Source organism: Urocitellus parryii, chromosome 9 (assembly GCF_045843805.1).
Source record: "Urocitellus parryii isolate mUroPar1 chromosome 9, mUroPar1.hap1, whole genome shotgun sequence".
NCBI lineage: Eukaryota > Metazoa > Chordata > Mammalia > Rodentia > Sciuridae > Urocitellus > Urocitellus parryii.
In genome coordinates, this window is record NC_135539.1 from 129,566,514 (window position 1) to 129,587,124 (window position 20,611).

Here is a 20,611-nt window from a genome sequence, read left to right on the forward strand (position 1 = left end):
CTGAAGAATTAGCATTACGAGAGTAGAAGGAAAAGGAAAAGGAAGAATGTTAATCACTCCCTCTTGGGTGAATGAACAATTCATCAGAACCAACTTGTTCATACAGAAGTGATCCATACCCAGTGTTCTGAAAACAATGATTTTTCTTAAAGAAGCTTCTATGCTAGCTATATCCCAGATACTTCCTTTGCATCTTCTGGGAAGATGTGAGTGGCACTGCTCCCTGGAGCTCAGTCACTCAGTGTCTTTTGCTTCAAATCAAAATTTTCCAGATCTGTCACGCTACCCTAGAATAGAGCTTTGCTAGAACAGGAGGTACCAGAGACTCAGAGACTTCAGTGTAAAAAGTCCTTGGAAGGATTAAGTTAGCTATACTATTATTCATATTTTCCTATGGCTGGGATTATTCTTTAGATAATTTCTTCTTCAAGAACTGGCAATAAAACTTCAGCCCTGAAAAAGAATGCCAGGCGACTCACTAAAGCAAGAAACTTAATTTCCAGAATCATGATGGAATATTCAACTTTCAAACATACTGTCAATTTGGGGCAATGTGGAGTAAGCCATTATTTTAACTCCATAATCAATTTGACAATAAAAATGAAAAGTAGCAAATTTAGGCCAGTCTTGAAATCTGATGACATATGGGTATGGAAGAAGCTTCTTTCCAGATTGTCAATCTACATAAAACAATATGACAATTAAGCTGTTTTGTCATTTTACTTTGCATTTATGTTTGCATCCACCCATTCATTCTTTTAAGAATTAGTCTAGAACCATGAACATTCTTCAGAGTGGAGAGGTGGAATGATGGAAGAAAGCACTGCTAATGAACATAAACGTGGTATGAAGAAGCTGCTGCGGTGTACCACATCCATTGGCTAAATGATTACAAGGTTTAGTGGATGCCAAGGAGATGGGTTGATTTTTCAACCTCGTGGACTAAATTAGTAGCCCATTTGGACCACAATAGATGAACAACTGCTATGAAATGAATTCTAAACTTTAAATTATTAAAATTTCTTGCATCATGATAAACCACATGGTTGATCTGTACATCTTCTCACCTCTCTGATCTAGCAGAACTCATACTATCACTCTTTCACTCAAGTGACATTTGGCTTCTGAATCCTTCTCAACACAATATTCTTGGCAATCACTAAGAAGCTAAAGGGAGATGATATGAGGGCGTTCTTACACTAAATTCTTATACTAACCCATAAGCACCCTCCAGGAAATCTATGGTCTGTTCTTTAAAAATGGTTACAAAACATCTCATCTGCCATTATACGTTTACCCTTTTAAGTCACTTTAATATTTCTTCAAATAATATTTCTTCAAGAACATCTCAGGTGAGGTTAGTGGATAGTTGTATAAAACTGAGAGAGAAGGAGAGAAACAGTCATAAAAAAGAAGATGTTCTGCATGCACTGAAAATTTCAGACCAAACAAAACTTGGAAACTACTGGATTCGAGAATTTGTTTTAAATAAAGACTGAGTCAACTACTGAAATTAAGTATCTGTGCAACTTTCTTCCCCATGATATTCAGCCTTGTTTACAAATCTATTTTAATACTACCTTTTTAATTTTTTTCAAGAAAAGCACTGTGGTAAAGTTTTCAAAGAAAATATGCAAAAAAAGTCATAGTAATTTCTTACACGATTAAGTAGTCCTTTATTTACTGGGATTTAAAACAACTGGCAATTGCTAGTCATGGATGGGAAAAGGCTGCCTCTGGATATTCTTATTTGTGACCTTTGTTCTTTAACATGCAAGAAGATTGTTTGGTGTATATGAGGTGACCTTTAGAAAAGCTTAGGTCATCTCTAGCTCAAACACAAAGGGGTCATTAGGAAGGACATGCTTGTTGCACAACTGCCCCCACCCCAAATAGGCAATCTGCATGTAAAACACATTCAGTTTGCCTGAAATTAAGATGCATTTTTAAGCACAATTCTTTAAGAGCTCAGCTCACTTTTATCAATTAAGCAAACCACTTACAAAAGCCCTTGGCCAGAGTCAGCTGATGACTCCCAAGAATGTCATTTTGTGTACACAAGAGAGGAAAATCTGGAAATAGCATTAACAATGTAGATATTGTTTAAGAAATATAAAATAACAACTAAGAGAGATATCTACTTCTTGTAATTAAAGGCACAGAATTATTTGAGTTATTTGATTAAAACATATGAGCCCAGCTTTGCACAAAGTATGAAAATGATTACATGGGGTCTGTCTCTCTTACCATGCACAACCACAGAGGTGGTCTTATTATTGGCTCCGGCAATGTTACTGGCCACACAAGTATATTCGCCTCCGTCTTGAAGTCGGACTCTTTCAATATGGAGGCTCCCATCGCTGCGCACACTGATGTAAGGATTTTGGACCAGCTTAAAGGGATACAAAAAATCATGTTTAATTTACAAAGGAAGGATTTGTCTGAGCCCAAACCATATCTGCTCTTTTTTTTCCCAATTGGGTTATTAAATATTTTATAAAACACAATATTTCAGTACCATTAATTTAAAAATAAGGAACATAAAAATGTTCCTGAGAGTGTATCAATTGCATTTAATCTTCATTTGCCTCCAAAACCTTGTCAGCTGAGGCATGAAAATATTATTGGAGAGTGGGTAACATAGGAATATTATTGGAGAATGGATAACACAGTAATTATGCCAGAGAAGGCCATGTTTTCAGTTAAGAATTATTACCTCTGTATCTGTACATTTAGCAAATTGCACACAGGATATATTAGTACTCAACTAGAATCATCCTATGAGGGCATTTATGTATAAGTGAAATATACTAACTTTTCTCAAGTTTTCAAGCAAATATGAACAGTTTTACAACTATTTCCATGAAATGAATTCATTTCTAATAAGTACTGGAAGGAGAAAGTGGGTCTCAATACCCTAGAAATGTGAGGGAAAATGCTGTAAACTTGATTAACATGTATTGCCAAAGTTAGCATGTTCACAGAAGAAAAGTTGTGGATTTGTATGAAATGTCTACATCCTATCAGATTCAAAAATTATACACAAAAAATGATACACTGCAGGTCTACATTCTTAACTAGTTCATGATAATGTTTGAAGTTAATCATAAGAAAGATTACTATGTAAAATGAAAGAATTTTATGGGAATTTTACATTTTAAAACATATTCCAAAGAAGGGTGTAAAATATTTAAGTGCTATGAAAATGATATGAACTTCCATTTTTACATATTCTAAAAGGAATTTATTAGTGACACTGAACTTAATGTAAAATTATAAAATCACACCATTGATTATTTCTTCAATTTCTTAATCCCCAAATAATGAATGATAGAAACATGTTAACTATAATGAAATGTTTTGGTACACTTATAAAACATTTTTGCATATTTAGTCGATATTTCAGTAGTTGGAATACATTACTCCTTATTCAAGAAAATTACAACTATAATTGCACACATTTAAAATGCTCTTACCATGGCCGAATTCTTAATCCACCGACGCTCTGGAATGGGATTTCCGGCCAGCAGGGTACAAGGCAAAGTAAGCTGCTGTCCTTCAATAACATTGGCCACAGAGGGGCTGATTCCGATAAGAGGAGCAACTATGTCAGAGAGAGTACAGGCGTTTTCAACTTCATTGCACTCAAAGAAGGGCAAACTACTTTATGGGCCCAAATGACCTCTAGTTAAGCTATAAAAATTTGAGTTTTCAGGAACAACATTCTTAAATGAAAATAAGCATTGATTTCAATAAGAAAATTGAGATCAATTCCTTCTAAGCGAGGGAATGGCAAATGGATAGGTAATTTTACAGAAGTAAAGAAAATCAAATGTGCATGTCTGCTGCCAGAAATGTCATGGCAAGAGACCTGCAGTGTGTCTAGCAGACAGACGGAGAGTGACAAAAGCAGTTGTGAAGGGAAAAGTGGAATCATCAGAATGATTTTTGATAAATATTTATCCCAAAATTGAGACTAGACTGGAAGGAGGGGGAACAATCAGGAGGCTGTTACAATCCCTCGAGTATATACAACAGTGGACTCTCCAAGATGGAATAGAAAAGAGATCCTGGAAATGTGTCCTTTCTTAGAAACCAACGAATAAGTTTAATGTAAATCAGAACAAAATCCCTAAGTGATTTTAATTGGAAAATTCAGGTATATGCAGACAAATGAAGAAGGACATGGATAAAAATTTATAAAAGGTTATTCATGAGAGCTGGGGTCCTGGTACAGAGGAAGAGTGTTTGCCTGGCACGTGTGAGGCACTGGGTTCAATTCTCAGCACTGCATATAGATAAATAAAATAAAGGTCCATTGGCAACTAAAAAGAAATATTTTTAAAAAGGTTATTAATGAGAAAATACAATGCAATATTGAGGAACAAAATAATTATACAGATAAAGGAATACAAACTCAGTGTATAATCAAATAGGTATTATTTTAAATCAATAAATGATATTGAGTCAAATGTCTGACCACTGGAAATAAACTACATTCTATTCTTACTTCACATCATACACACACATAATTCTTCATGGACTAGAATGATAAAACAGATAACCAGAAAAGGTGTGTGTGTCTGTGTGTGTGTGTGTGCGCGCGCGCGCGCTTTCTCACAATTAGCCTTAAATCAATTTATTTAAATTGACCTTCATTTCTTGAAATGGAAAATGAGGAGTTTGGAACAATAAGGTTACTTGCCAGTCTCACATTCTATGAAATGGAGTACAGGATAAAATTTTAGTCTAGTAATCAGGTCTTTCTCTAGTTAAAAATAAATAAATAAATAAAAGTGGCATAGGTGAAAGATGATGCAGTGAAGGAAGTCAATTAATTTATCTTACCAAGCCCTGTCACTGTTATCGTTGCCCGCGACTGGATCTTTCCAAACTGGTTTTCAGCCTCACAAATATAGGTTCCTTTATCACTTGCCCATAAGTCTGAAAAGAAGAACTCATTTATTCACTCAATACCATCTCGGAAGCCTTAATTGTGTGACAGGCACAGTGCTGAGACCTATGGCTGAGAAGTATGGTACTGTAATCCATAGTTCCCATTGTGAGGGAGGATAGAGAGTGGAATCAGCAATCATCCCTCAGTGTGAAAATGCTTAAAGAGGTTGAAACAATGAGCCATGGAAACACAGAGACAGGAGTGACTGCATGTGGGAGATGTAGAGAAAGATTCACATCAACGGTCATATCTGAGCTACACCCCAAAGAGTGGATGGAACAGAGAAAGGACAGTCCAAACCACATGCAAAAGCATGGTTTGAAAAATCAAGGTCTGCTCAAAGAATGGAATGCTGCACCACCAACTGGACCCTACAGCAACACCAACTGGGGGCCAATTGGAAAGGTTGCAGGGGAGATTGTTTTAGTTGGACCAGTTATTAGCAGAGTCTACTTGCATTTGGTAGAGTAAAACTAGAAAGGCAAAACATGGGGCATATTCACAAAAAGAACAATTACCCCAATCCCACAGGAATTTTAAAGGTCCAACCAGAAATTCATGGATTTTGTCTTATAATTACATGAACCGGACTCTGTTTAAGCAGAAGAAAAAACTTCAGTGAAAATTGTTCACCATTGAAGAAATTCACTTTTCCATCTTGAAGTCTGGGAGTCACTCATCCCCTGTAAGGGTCTGCATTTGGGCTGTTGAATTTGTGGTGATGGTATGTAAGCATGTACATCACTCGGACATTGTCAGGGTATATGTAACTGACATACATATTACTTTAATATGGGTTACTTTTACTTACTTTTCTTTTGTATTAAATGTTGAATATTAAAATAATTTTCATTATGTAGGTAGAATACATAATTTTTTTTCAAGATAATAAAATTTGTTACAAAACACTTGGAATTAATGACAATATTGGGGACAATCAGGGTGGGGACTACTTAGCTTCAGGTTGCTGGGTGGTTCAGAGACTGAAGCTGAAACCTTATAGAGTATGGTTCTTATTTTGTGAGCAATAGGGAAGACTTTAAACAGGTTATGATTATAATCTTGTAAATATTCTAATCAAAACAAGTAGAGCTTAATTAATTGATGAGATAGAAACATACTTATTTTTAGAAAATATATTTCCTTTAACCTACTTAAGATAAAGAGAGCTCCTGTTCTTAGTTGGCTGATGGAGCTAACGGAAAAAGGTCTTGAAAAAATTGGCATGTTGTCCAGTCTTCGCCATTTGATCCTTGGTTCGGGATAACCCTGAACATAACAGGGTAATGTCACATTTGAGCCAATTTCCGTAGACACATCGCCAGGTTCTTGTATGAAAACTGGAGGTGCTGGAAGTTATTAAAAACAAACAAAAAAGTCATTATTACAGTATGTATGAACAGTAAATAGAAACTTTATTCAGTTGTCAATACACTGAATTTCAATCAAATCATCATTTATAAAATATTGTAAATTTACCCTTTAATCAATCCTTTCTAATATAAAAATAGCCTTGATATTTGATATAAAAATTTGCTTTATAACTGAATGGAGATAACCAGAAGTTCAACGATTTCCTTAAAGCAATTGATGATATAGAGAATTGAAACCCAGATCACTTTAAATAAAGAGAATCTTTCATTTTAGGACTTTGTTTTCAATTTTATGTTGCCTAAACTTGAAGACTTTCTTGTAAATAAATGGGCCATGTAATATTTTTAATACTTTCCAAAATTTACTCCTTCTTACTGAATTAATGAATTTGATTTATATCAGAGGTTTTCTTTATGAATCACTATCTGACAAGCTAATGGTATTTACTCCTAAATTACATTCTTATCCCATATCATATTCTTGCTCCTCATATCTCATATGCTCGAGTTAGAGAAATCTGAGAATCAGTAATACAAATCAAGGTCACAGAACAGATAAAGGCAAAATAGAGAATGCTAAACATCTTAAAGTTGAGAAATAATTCAGAAATTATAAAATTATTGATAAAAGGCTGCAGTTATCTGCATAATCCAGCTAACTGCAGAAGCTGAGAGGAAGAGACAGAAATACATCGGAGGCACACCTTGTAAAACAGAGAATGCAAAACACACCCCACCACTGGCAAGAACAAAGAGATGAGGCTTTCAACTTGTGAATAATGTCTAGAGGCATCAGGCAAAGAGAAATACAAGGAGCCCGACTGCAAGCAATAGAAGAAACCTGTTCAGGAGGATTCTAAGAAGTCCTCTAGGGATGGCTCCTGAAAAAGTCAAGGTGAAATCCTGGATAGAAATTATGGTAACCATCACTTTCAGAGCCAGGAGTTTTGTTAAGTGATTGAATGGATTATTTCATTCAATCTTCAAGATATCTCTGTTGGGTTTTCCTATTACTAATAGTAAAAGGTTTTCCACTAATTTTAGAGATGAAGGAATTGAACTGAGTTAATTGACCAAGTGTCACATGGAGTTGAATGATGGAGACAGGATTAAAAACCAATTCCAACTTCTGAACCACAATCCTTTGTCATTTCATCAGCCTCCCCTCCACTAGGGGTTCTAGTAACTGCTCAGAGTCATTCTGTTTCATGAAAATGACTGTAGTGATCCCTCCTTTCCTTCTTACGGGACTTCTGGGTCATGGATGTACATCTGTCTCCCAAGCAACACTAGTGCTTTTTCAGCCTATGTAAAAGGACCTCCTCTAACTCCACAACCAAATCCTACCTCCTGGGCAATCAGCACTTCTTATTCTCCTCCAAACAGACTGACCTTTCTGGTACTGGTACCTATTTAATTATCACCCCCCCCCCAAATGCTGTTGATCTCCAACTACTGAAATATCAACCACCTTTAATCCAGTCCAGAAGGACTCTCCTCTGTGATGCCATCTCTTACCATGGACATGATTTCTTCCTCAAGTTCCAGACAACTTGCTCTCTACTCTTCTCATAGCATCTGCCATATTTAGCCTATTAGACTGTATGTTTGTCTTTTCCCTAGAAAGTTGATATTTGCCACCATATTCTATCTTTATCAACAACTATCATAGTACTGTGGACATTATACCTGGCTACTAGATATTTGTGAATGAATTACTGAATCAGTATGAAAAAAAACTTAAGTAATAATCCAGTCTCTGTGTGTGTATGCATGTGAACATTTTATCTATCTATCTATCTATCTATATATATATATATATATATATGAAACAAACTTGACCCAGTACATATGAACTCTCATTTTTTGAAGGAAACACGACAATTTCAGAAGGCTTCTTGCTTATTTATCTATTGAATTTAAACAAATTTCAATTAAATACGACAACTAAGATATTTTATAAAAAGTGGTATATCTGACTTTAGATTTTTCTTAATCTACATATTTAGGAATTTGACTTATATAAATAGGCAAAATTCAAACATGGTTTATGAAGTAGCTCTTTGCTTGCTCATTCCAACTTTCTAATACTTAGTCAATTTATTGTTGAGTAGGGACTTTTCTCTAAAATATGAATGCTAAAGTCTAAAGGTCTCAAGATGTGTTAGGGTTGGAGATCAAGCAGGTAAATATAGTGAGGGACATAAAATAAGTTCCAAAATAGCAAAAAATAAAATATGCAGAAGCCTGGGATCAACCATGTACTTGGGGGAAAGCCCAGTTTACTGACACATTAGAACATTGGCATTGGAGAAAAGGGAGGTAAGCTAGAATGTTCCAAAATAAGGGGAAAAAACCTGGAGTAAAAAAGGATCTGCAAGGATCGAGTTGTGCCACAAAACTCAGTCAATATGGAGAAATCTTCCATTTTGAAGCAGCTTTGGGAACAGCATCAGGTACAAGATAAGCCCAAGCACGAGGTGAGGGAATTCGCGCACTGGTGTCAGAAAACAAGTCAAAGGAGAAGACCAGGCACTGGGTAAGCCCCAGAGATAGCATCAATGATGAGCAAGCCTCAAAAATGAAGCAACCCCTGACTCGGCCAAGAAGCCTCTTCATTACTTCCCACTCCTGGGGGTGGCCAACATGGCCTCCAGCGAGTTATGTTGGAGGAATGGCAGACAGATTAATGAACAGCAGGAAGAAGAGAAGAACTGAGAGCCCTATGGTAGGTGGGGATTATCCAGAGGAGGCCATGTTGCTCATGGGGTTCAGAACCCACTCAGGGGTTTCCAATGCCAGTTCCACTATTGCTCAGTCTGTCAGCTTAGAAAAATCATTTTACCTTCCCCAATTTAAGTTTCCCCAAAAGGGGGAATAATAACATTTCCTATCTCATGTTGTTAAGGAGAGAATCTTTATTAACCATTTAGCACATAATAATCATCTAAGTATAAACTATCATTAATTATAATATTGAGTAATTAATTTATTAAATCTTAGTTCTGAAGTTTACTGTATCTGTTGTTTCCATTTATTGTCTTCAGATAGTCTGCTAGGATAATGTGCAATCCTCTGTGGTCCCCAAAATATGTATATGCCTGCTCCTTTAGATCTGCACAGGGGTAATGCCACAGAAGAGCTCATGGTCACTCAGAGACGGCTGTGTTCACACAGTACATTGAAAATATAAAAATCCAAAATGGATTGGTCATCTTGCTCTAAAAGTTATTCCTTAAAATGATTCTAGTTCCCTTAGAGACAATTAAATAGATATTCCCTCTACAGTGACTCTGGAATTATATCAGTCTGAGATTTTCTTTCCTAAAATGACTAGAGACATTGTTTTTCTTCTACCATACCACAAAACACGAAACCACAGTCTAAGCCTCAAACCCTGTGTGGTGTGGAATGCTAGAAATCAAACCGCTGACAGGCCAACTTCTCATCTGATGTAGTCAATCCTCCATCCTTCCAAATGACTTCACAAGGCACAGCCTCATCTCACAAAGGCCAAAAAGCAGTGCTAACCTCCCCTATCGACCTGCTGTGTCCATAACTTAAAGCCATGATACTAAGAAATAAGAAAGGGTTGACTTCTCATAAGAAGCTAGAACTTAATAATATTAAACAGTTTTTATTATTTTTTTTATCTAATATTGTTGATGTGAGGTAACAGGCCTACAAAAACAATCCAAAAGCCCAAATAGCTACATGATATGGATAAAAACATGTTTTTCTTCTTAAGTCACACACTACTTAAATTTATGCCCAATAGTTTTGGAATTCTATTGAATAATTTTATGCACCACTAAGCTTCACACTAGCTTTCCTCAAGCCCTTTCTAAAAAGAAGTCAAGTTGAAACAGTGACTTTCATATTAAAAGCCCAATGCTTAATCTGAATTACTATGCCACCATCACCTAGGCATTTCTATACTCTGACTCAAAGAATCCAAATGACCACTTCTTTACTGATGAAGTTAATATTCATGCATATATGCTGCCCAGGCAGCTTCAGCAGCAATGACTGCTATGAGACACAACATGGATGAGGATACTTCATCTCATCTTTATAATTCACCTATGAGGTAGGTACTATTTATCTCCTTATTTTATACATAAGGAAAGACAAGCAGATGACCCATTCTCTTTTCAGAGTTTTTGTTTTGTTTTGTTTTTTGTTTTTTTTAAATAATAGGGATCGAACCCCAGGATTAACCATTGAGCAACATTCCTGCCCCCTCTCAGTCTTTTTTTTTTTTTTTTCTTTTGAGACAGGGTCATTCTAAATTGCTTAGGGGCTCACTAAGTTGCCGAGGCTGGCTTTGAACTTGCATTCTCCTGCCTCAGCCTTCTGAGTAGCTGAATTACAAGCATGCTCCATTCTCTTAACCACTATATGAACTGTGAGAGAAGTTTTGTAGGTAGTGTGTTTGCCTTTTGAAACCACAGTGGTTGCTACTGTTAGAGTTTATGTGGTTCTTGGCAAGTATATCCTCAATTTCCTGAATATGTAACAATGCCCCTTAGGAGCAGACAAGATATAATCAACCTCTGTAAGATATAATGAGAAGGACTTAATGGTGAGTAAGGAAAGAGTTAAGGCAAAAAGAGAAACATGAATGTTTCTCTTTAGTACTAAGTTATTGGGCAATTGCTAGCAACGGTCAAGGTTACAGTAAGCAAATAACTAAGTTTATGCTAGTGGTTCTATCAGGGTAATTACTGGGATAAAATTTGAGAAGTCTATTGTTTTAGAAAGGATCAAGGACACTGAGGATCTTGTATATGAGTAAAGATAAAACACAGTTCAGTTCAGTTTACAGAATGAAGCATAAATATGAAATATCGGTCGGGACATTTCCTAACTCAATACAAGCTGCCCAGCACAGGCAGCCCAGTCCCTGACATGGTGGATCACTACACAATGGAGAGAACTTGGGAAATCTAGAAGGTGAAAAATGACCAAGAAGGCAGTAAGTAAGAGGCAAGTGTAAGATTCCCAGACCCTCTGTAAACTTTGAAGAGAATAAGGATGCTATCATCTTTTTATTGGGAATAATAACTGAGGCTGTTTGTCCATTCTTCTAGAAAACTATAAAAATAAAATGTTTGGTATATATGAAATATTTTACAGGAAGGAGGGATAAGTGGAACTAGACAATGTTGAAATGCTGCAATCAGTGTATTTCTTGGAATTCCAATCTTGTTTCTAAGGTATTTCTCTCATTAATCCCAGAGGTTAGTCATATTAAAACATACGTTGCAGTGCCCTGGACAGATCCTACGGTGGCCTTTGTAGTCATTTCCAACTTTGTCAATTCTTCCCCAAGAGCATAATCACCAAGAATGAAGAGTGTTCATTCACCAGACAGCCAAGGGATCAGGGTATCATAAAAATTCCCAGGAGGACAAACTTTAGTTTGCATGAGGTAAAATATCAAGCATCGGGGGCCTTAATTTTCATTTAAAAACTTAAGATATTAGAACTAAATGTTTTTTAATGCACTTTCTTATGTTTAAAAAACAGTTTTGGCATGAAAATCATTATATATTGAATAATTGAACATATAATTTTAAGAAATGTTATATTTTATAAGTTTTAAGAGATACAAATGCTTTATTATCTGTGAAAATTAAGCTGCCAGGTTCTTTTCTATGTAAAACAAGTTCTGTTTTATTTCAAATTTTACCATACTGTGTAGAATTTTTTTTTAAAAAAATGTGCAACAGACAAAGGAGGAGGAAGAAACAAACTTCTTGAGTAACTCAAAGATAGTTGTCATGCACCACATTATAATGATTGACAATTATTTGTAGTCAGTACTTTTTTTAATACACTGGGGGCTAATTGCCAGCGAATTAAAAAATAATAAGGTAAAGGACCATCTGCTACCTTTCTGTCATCAACATTTCCAAATTATGGTCCAGGGCCAAAGCCTAATTTCTGGCCTCCAGATGTTAATACTTAGGAATCTGATGGCAGAATGGATGACTTCTGATAGGAAAATGATATACTAGAATCTGGAATCTCTGAAGTCAGGTAACTTGAGTTCAAATATCCAGGCTCAGCTTCTCCCTAGCTCTGTTAGCCTGATCAAGATGCTTACTCTCCCAAGTTTCAGTGTCCTTAATCTATATAATATACAAAGACATAATTATGGCGTCTTCCTCTTAGGGTTTTTGTGAGAGTTCAACAGAATGAAGCATAAAATGTTCTCGCTACAATGAATACAACATAGAAAGACCAAGTGGATGCCAACTACCATTGCTCCATCAATAATCTGAAAGGCTTGCTCCAATTTAGCCATTCTGACAAATGTTTCTACCAAATTGTTTAAAACTTATTGAATATAACTTCAAAACAGGGCTGGGGATGTGGCTCAAGCGGTAGCGCGCTCGCCTGGCATGCGTGCGGCCCGGGTTCGATCCTCAGCACCACATACCAACAAAGATGTTGTGTCCGCCAATAACTAATAAATAAATAAATATTAAAAAAAAAAAATAAATAACTTCAAAACAAATTTGTCTATCAGATCCAGATGCTTACAGCCAACATCCAGGGTTATTTTGCCAGTTGCTCTTCCAGCATCATTGATGGCTACACATGTATAATCACCAGCATCCAGATCTTGTGTTTCTTGAATCTTCAAAAGTCCCAAGAGAGGATCAATCATGAGGAATGTTGAGGGCCTCAACTCAAGATCTCCTAAGTCAAAACAAAGGGGAGAACATTAAACACTGGAGTACTTACCTAGTTTACTCAGCTATTGGTTTGACTTCAAAACTTCTGAATAAAGTTGATTGCAGAATTTCTAAATGCAAAATGCAAGTTGGTTTGCACACCATAGACACTTCCTAGAGTCTAAAATCAGGCCCTGAAATGAACGGTGTACAAATATTTTTTACTACTTATATCTGTATATGTATCTAAATAAGAATGAACTGTTGGACATGCTGGGGAACTGCCAAGTGCTGGCACCTGTGACAGTAAGAAGGGAACAAGACAATGAAGGTTGGAAGAGGTTTCCACCATCTTTGTGGCAGGATGCAATTCAGCTACCCAGGAAACACCTTGAGAGACTACAGGTATCTTAGTTCAGCTAAGGCACAGGTTTTTGTTTTGCTGAGTGCTATCAGTTAGATTTTGTCTTTGAGAAGCATGAGCCGCTGAGAAAATTCTAAGGACGGCTGGGGAGGAAGGAACCACAGCTGGATGGAGAGGTTAGGGAAAAGCTTCTGGGAGAAAAGAAAGAATGGATGAAAAAGATCAGTCAGAAAGTATTCACTTTGATATTTTCAAAATATCTCTTTGGATTTTTGGTAACTTTTCTTGATGTGAAATAGTTGAAAAAAATAGCATAAAAAGAATAAAAATTTAATTTTTCTTTGGAAAAAAAAGAGAAAAAGATCAGTGGGGTTTTGTTATCTTAATCTCCCCAAGATACCTCAACTAAAATCTGTAGTATTCATTAAAAATCTTGATGTGGGAGATATAGGGGTTGGAGAGTAAAGGCAGGGATCTAATGTGTGGGAGGCAGAACTACATATTGAATTAGAGCTCAGTATCAAAAGAAGATGGACCAAGAAACCAGTTATTTCTGGGTTATGCCATGCACCATATGCCATTTGCCCCTGTAGTCCCTTAAAATCCCCAGGAACCTCTCCTCTTTGAAGTCAAACAATGATTCAACTAAATTATAATTTAGGCTAAACTTCTTATGATTCCCTTCTTCCAGGAGGTCTCCTCTCCAAAGAATGAAATTAATCAGAACAACTAGCATCATAAAAGAGTACATGGTACTAGATATTTATGGCCAGCCCAATGTCTACATCTTCTTTGTTTTGTAAAGAATGACATAAAACATGTGAGGACCCTAAAAACATCCAGAAGGTTTGAGGGCCCTTGATCTTAGGGTTTCATGGCATTCCCAGATGTCATGTCTGAAAAGGTACCATTCAAAATGTCACAAACCAGCCATGGGCCCTGGGTCCAAAAACCATAGAAATAACTCTTCTGTGCAGAAAAGAACAAAGAGGTTCATAGGAATAACTGTTTGCAAAGAGTACCCAGGAGCTAGTAATTCTCTAGCACACTGCAAAACAGCACCAATCAACAGACTCAGGACAAGAAACAGCCAATTCTCTCCTTGTTTATAAAATTGTCGGAGGAGGGGAGGTCAAAGGAGCTCTAAATTAAAAAAAAAAAAATTGCATTAGCAACCAACCATCAGTGCCAAAAACGAAGTATTTTCCAGCATTCCAGTATTTAAAACCCCCAATCATCCTTTTAAGTTTGCTACTACATACCACTAGAGAATGATAGAAGAAACTAAAGCTGTGTCTGTGTGCCTCTGGGAAATTTTCATAAATAAAAGCAGATGATGTTGACATAAACTTTCCTCCCACCAAAGAAGGATGCAACGTGACCCTGCTATTCATTAAGTATTAAAATGTTTGGACTAAACACATTTAGGCTTTTGGAATTTACTTTTCCCCTATATTTCTGAGGACATAACTTTTATTAGGGGATGAAAATAAAGACCTATTGTTAGTGGCCCTTTTTCAAAATAAAAATGTTTAAAGAATACTAGTCATGAATCATGCTAAGTGAAGTAAGTCAATCCCCCAAAAGCCAAAGGCCGAATATTCTGATATGTGGATGCAATGCTGACCCACAATTGGTGGGGGCGTGGGGGCAGGGGGTTCAACAGATGGACAGGGTGGAATGGAGGGGGGATGGGAATGGGAAAGATAGAATGAATCAGACATAACTTTCATACATGTTCATACATGAATACATGACCAGTGTAGCTCCACATCATGTACAACCACAAGAATGGGAAGTTATACTCCATGTATGTATGATATGTCAAAATACACTCTACTGTTATGTATAACTAAAAAGAACAAATAAAATTTTTTTAAAAGTAAATAAAATTTAAAAATACTAGTCATGAAACAAAAAATATAAATTGGAAAACACTAATTAAGTTTGAATTTGATACTCTCCTTTCTTGATCTCCACTGAAAAAATAGTTACTGAAAAAATAATTATAGAATTATTAAGATGCCATAAATATAAAACATTTCAAATGGAAATTAAATAGGAATTATTAAGTTTAAACATTAAATAAGACTGAAGAATGTTAGATACATCTAAAATTGTATAAATGTTCCTGATAATCTGTTGTAAAATTTAACAGTCCTTACTACTGAGAAAGATTCTCTTTCAGCTAGATTTAAATTCACCCCTGGCCTCTGTGAGTATAACGACTAACAGAGAGGTCATTTTCCCCAGCACAAGAGCCATTCAAATAGTATATGATTAAGTAGTTTTCAAATATGTGTATCTCAAGACCCCTAAGTCACTCTTAAAAATTATTGGGAATGCCAATCAACTGTTGCTAATATGGATTATACTTATTTACATTTTAATATTTTAGAAATTGAACTTAGACATTTAAAAACATATGTATTAACTTATTTTATAATAAATCCATGATATTTTAATATTGCAAATGTATTTATGAAAAAATAATATTTTCCAAAACAAGAGAAAATTAGTAAGCACAATGGCACTGTTTCACTTTTTTGCAAAAGTTTCCATAAAGTCTAAGGTCTAGTGAAATAGAAGACAGCTGAGTGCTCATATTTGCTTCTGCATTCCCTTTATTGGATATCACACCACTCGGCCTCCAGAACCTCCACCATGCACTCTAAAGACAATGGGTTGAAAAAGACAAATAACATCCTAACATTATCATAAAAATAGTTCTGATCTTGAGGATCCCTTGAAAACATTATGAGGAACCCCTACAGATTTCTAACTACATTTTAAGGATTACCAATTTGGATAAATAAATCTAATTTTAAAGATATTTTTACCACAAATGACGTTTTATTTGATTTTAATTGTATCCCTGATTCTCATTTGTGCAGTGAATTGCCTGCCTGAATCAGGGAGGATACACTGGCTTGATCCCGAAGCTCAGGGAAGCTCTGTTGATGGTTAATAAGCATTGGGAACTTGTCTTCCAATACGATCCATCAGTATTCTAAGGCCCATATGCTAACTCTGTTGGCTCATAACTTGGGCAGGGAAATGGATTTATTTACTGGACTAATGTATCTAAGGCTGAGAGAAAAAACTAATCGGTGAATTCCAGAACTTTCCATGTGGTAGCTGCCTGGCTCCCTACCTCCTCCTTTAGTTTCCAAGCTATTTGTGGGAACATAACAGACATGAAAACAAGTTTTCCAGGACAGTAGCCCTATTTGGGGAGAATAAAAGACTTTCTGTGTGATTCTACTCTATACAGGCAGAGAAATCGGCACATCCTATTAACTGTGTTGCATTCTTATTTTCATCATAAAACTACTGAATCACATTTAAAATTCTGTCTCCCTAACAAATTTTCTAGTTCTGCTTAATTATAATAGGAACTTGAAATTGATATTTATTTCACTTGATAATTCAAAGATTTAAGTATTTTAAATAAATAAAATTAGTTTATGTTAATTTAAATAAGCCTGATTAAGGAGCCAATTCAGAAATGTCTTCTTATCAGGTACAACATAAAGACGACTAATCTTTTAACATAGAAAATAATGAAAATGGCATTATTTCCTGATTTCCCCACTCACTTTGTTTTATATTATTTTAAAAATATTTGTTTTCCACATAAAGCCTTTCTTTTTCACCTCATGTTCCCCAAGAGTTTGAACCCGAGGTGAATTCATAATTTTGTGATTATGACATCAACCTGTTGCTATGGGAATGTCTATGATTTAACAAACAGAATCACAACAATAGTGCTTTGTACTATTTAGCATTTTTCATTTGAAGATTAAAAAATATTTTGCAAACAGCATCTCAATAATCCTAGCAACCTTCCTGTTAGGGTGTTTGCAGGATTTTTTTTTTCTTCCTTTTCTCATGAATTGGAGAACTGAGACAGAAGCAGAAGCAAAGGTTTTTACACAGTTATCTACTGTCAGCATCTGAACCTGGACCAGGATCCAAGTGTCTTCTCACTAAGGCCAAGCGTCACATTATTGCTCTGTCATTATACAACCACAGAGATATAAGCTTTAAGTTACAAATGCAAACAGATAGTTTCTTTACTTGATATAAGCATCTATGATGCACGATGATGCTGAACAATGCATTCTTTTGTCTTTGAATTCTCTATAAACCTCAACTTGTGTCTTTAGGTGAGCACTTTATACAAACCATCCTTGATAATCCAGAAAAACTCATTAGTAGTAGGAGCTAGCATCTCTAAGAAAAATGAACTAAAATCAGAGAAGCTATTTTAAATATTAACTGAATATTCTTGGACGGTTTTCTACAGGAAACAATCCTAAACTAACAAAGAGAATGTTCAGCTGGATTAGCAAAGGCAGACTTTTCCTGCTTTGATTTTCACAGTCCTGTAATCCATACCAGATGTCAAATCCTGAAATTCAGAGTTCAAAATTGTGAACTATTGTCTCTAGTGAGATCATAAACACATTTTATGGGGCTGCTATGTCACACACCAAAACAAATTTTTAACAAATCATTTTTTTAAAAAAAGAAAACAAAACTAAGTGAACCAGACATGAACATGCTTAAGAAATGTACCTTTGAACCACTTAACTTGAGGTGGAGGCACACCGGAGGTTTTGCATTCCATAACTGTTGTATCCCCAAGGGCAACCAAGAGCTCACTCTGAACTACAATCAACTTTGGGGCTTCTGGAAAAAAGAAAAAACAAGCATTCAAATAGTCAACATTTAGCCCAATACCACATGGACCTTGCTTACGTTTGCTACATGAAATCAATTAATAAATGAACAGTGTTTAAGTGCATGTGGTAATTTCAATGTTAACAAGCAGAAAGAAATTTTTCTAAGGCATGAACATACAGATGTGCATTTTGAAAAGATTGTTTATTAAGGTAAAAAAGGATATTAGATAAAATAATACTTAAAACATAAAATAATTATTATAAAATTCAGTCCAAAAATTCAGGAAATTATTTGAAAGTTCTTTATGGAAAAAAAATAGTATATAAAAAAAGAAAAGGCTTGGAAAGCCAAATACATATTACAGCAATAATACTAAAGGGACAGAGGAATAGTTGCAATAAAAATAAGGTCAAAAGAGGAACGATGATAAGACTGATGTGGTTCAAGTAAGACCTGAAGATAATACAGTTGCAGATGAATTTATTAATAACGTTTTCTATGCAATTGTCAGGATAGTTATGTCTGATTACAGATATAGGAGGACTCGCATCCAAGACTAAAGTTTGCATCTGTAAATACAGTCTCTCAGTTTAGACTCTACTTTTTCCTGTGATGCTTATATATAGATGTTGTGTAATATTCTTTACATTTCTGTCCTTAGGTTTGTTTGTTTCACTCTGTTGACAAAAGTGCTAGATCACGCACACATTTTCTCTTAACCAGACAGGTTAGGATTTCCATACTTCAACTGACAAGAGTTTTAAATACAAGTAAGAATTCACACTCAAATAACATGTCACTCCTCTGCTAGAAAACTTTCAGCGATTCCCACTGTCTCCATAATTCCATAGTTTGGCTTTCAAAAATCATACACTGGTGCTCAGCTTTCATTGTAACCTTAGCATCCATCACCCTTCCTCTCAGATCTACACTGGCAATCCAAACAGAACCTACTATCTGTCTTCCTGCTTTTGCTGTTTTCCCTTTCTGAAATGCCCTTTGCCACAGTTCTTCAAATCCCACTGATTCTTCCAGACTGGGCTTAAATCCTGTCTCCTTTGAGAAATCTTTGCAAATTCCCCAGTCGGAATTACTCTCCCCCCTGCCAACCTCCCACAGTGGCACTTGTCTAATTTGTTATATTTCTTTCTGTATCCACTCCTATCATGCACGCTCTTGAAAGGCAAGATACTGTGGCATTCCTTTATTTTACACTCCAGGCATCAGCACAGCATTTTTGCATACTCTAGATGCTTAATCTGTTAAAAACAAAATGTGTTGAATATTTTGATTTCTAGGCGAATGAATTAAAATCTGTTTCTGCAATATAGAATTTCATGTCAGTCACTTATTCTATATTCCTATGTGTTTATTCCTTTTCCACCCAGATGTTTTGTGACCATTTCTAAACCTGAGCCCACCGTCCTTTACAAACTTAACATGTACCTTCCTCATTTCTATATATAAACGAGATCACCTCTTTCCAGGCCCTCAGGTTCAAGACTTAGGACACTTTTGACACTTATAACATCCCTTTGCTCTGCCAGTTTTACTATCTTACTATGAATGAAGTGGAGGGAGAGAGGGAATCGGTGGATATGTGGTTGTTCATTATTCAAGTTTATAGCCTGATACTGAGCATATGATGCTTGTATCTTTTATTTAATTATAATGACCTAATAGAAATATTCTAACAAATAATTGTCACAAGTATATCTTTAATAAATGTGTCAGTTTGGAGGGAAGAAATTATAGAATAAAAGTGAAAATAATATGATACACTTTCTTTTGGGGGAGGTACGCCAGGGAATGAACCCAGGGGTGTTTAACCACTGAGCCACATCCCCAACACTTTGTATTTTTTTTATTTTTGAGACAGGGTCTCACTAAGTTGGCTTAGTGACTCACTAAATTGCTGAGGCTGGCTTTGAACTTATGATTTCTCCTGCCTCAGCCTCCCAAATCGTTGAGATTATAAGTGTGCACCATCACACCTGGCTCACAGTTTTGAATATAAGTAGAATATTAAAAAATGGAAGTTGAGATAAGCTAGAAAGGATATGGAATTTACTATTTGAAAGTGACACAGTGCCAAGAATAAGTGAATTGTGGAAGAACAGAATTCTGTAGACAATCTGGAACTCTCATAATCTGGAAGCTCCTTTAATTTTTGTTGATTAATAAAGTTATTCGTCTCTTGAACTTTTAACCTGAACTAATTATCATATTTTCTTTAATCAGTATGTGACATGAATAATAAATTATAATGCTAGATATAACTTATTCCTAATATTAATTTTCAGGAATGTACTTTTACATTGTTTGAAAAGATATTCATCTTATTTTAATTGCCTTTTAAACCGATTATACTTGCCAATGTATCTGAGAGTGGAAGTTTGTTTATCTGTTCCCGCTGAATTACTTGCCAGGCAACCATAAATCCCTGCATCTTTAGAAACTGCATTTTTAATAAATAAGGTACCTTCTGAGGTCATCCTATATCTGTGAATAAAAAGCAAAGAGAAAATAAAATTGAAAATAC

At 35.6% G+C, this 20,611-nt stretch overlaps 1 protein-coding gene across 1 annotated transcript in view; it reads right to left on the reverse strand.

Moving 5' to 3' along the window:
* Window positions 1-20,611, reverse strand: part of Hmcn1 (hemicentin 1) — a 392,095-nt gene that overhangs the window by 183,278 nt on the left and 188,206 nt on the right. The window contains exons 13-19 of the mRNA XM_026392850.2: window positions 20,444-20,571; window positions 17,962-18,075; window positions 12,883-13,041; window positions 6,112-6,306; window positions 4,849-4,944; window positions 3,477-3,604; window positions 2,248-2,392 (exon numbers count right to left, since the gene is read on the reverse strand). Of these exons, the coding sequence (XP_026248635.2) occupies window positions 2,248-2,392; window positions 3,477-3,604; window positions 4,849-4,944; window positions 6,112-6,306; window positions 12,883-13,041; window positions 17,962-18,075; window positions 20,444-20,571 (965 nt within the window). The remainder of the gene's footprint in view (window positions 1-2,247; window positions 2,393-3,476; window positions 3,605-4,848; window positions 4,945-6,111; window positions 6,307-12,882; window positions 13,042-17,961; window positions 18,076-20,443; window positions 20,572-20,611) is intronic.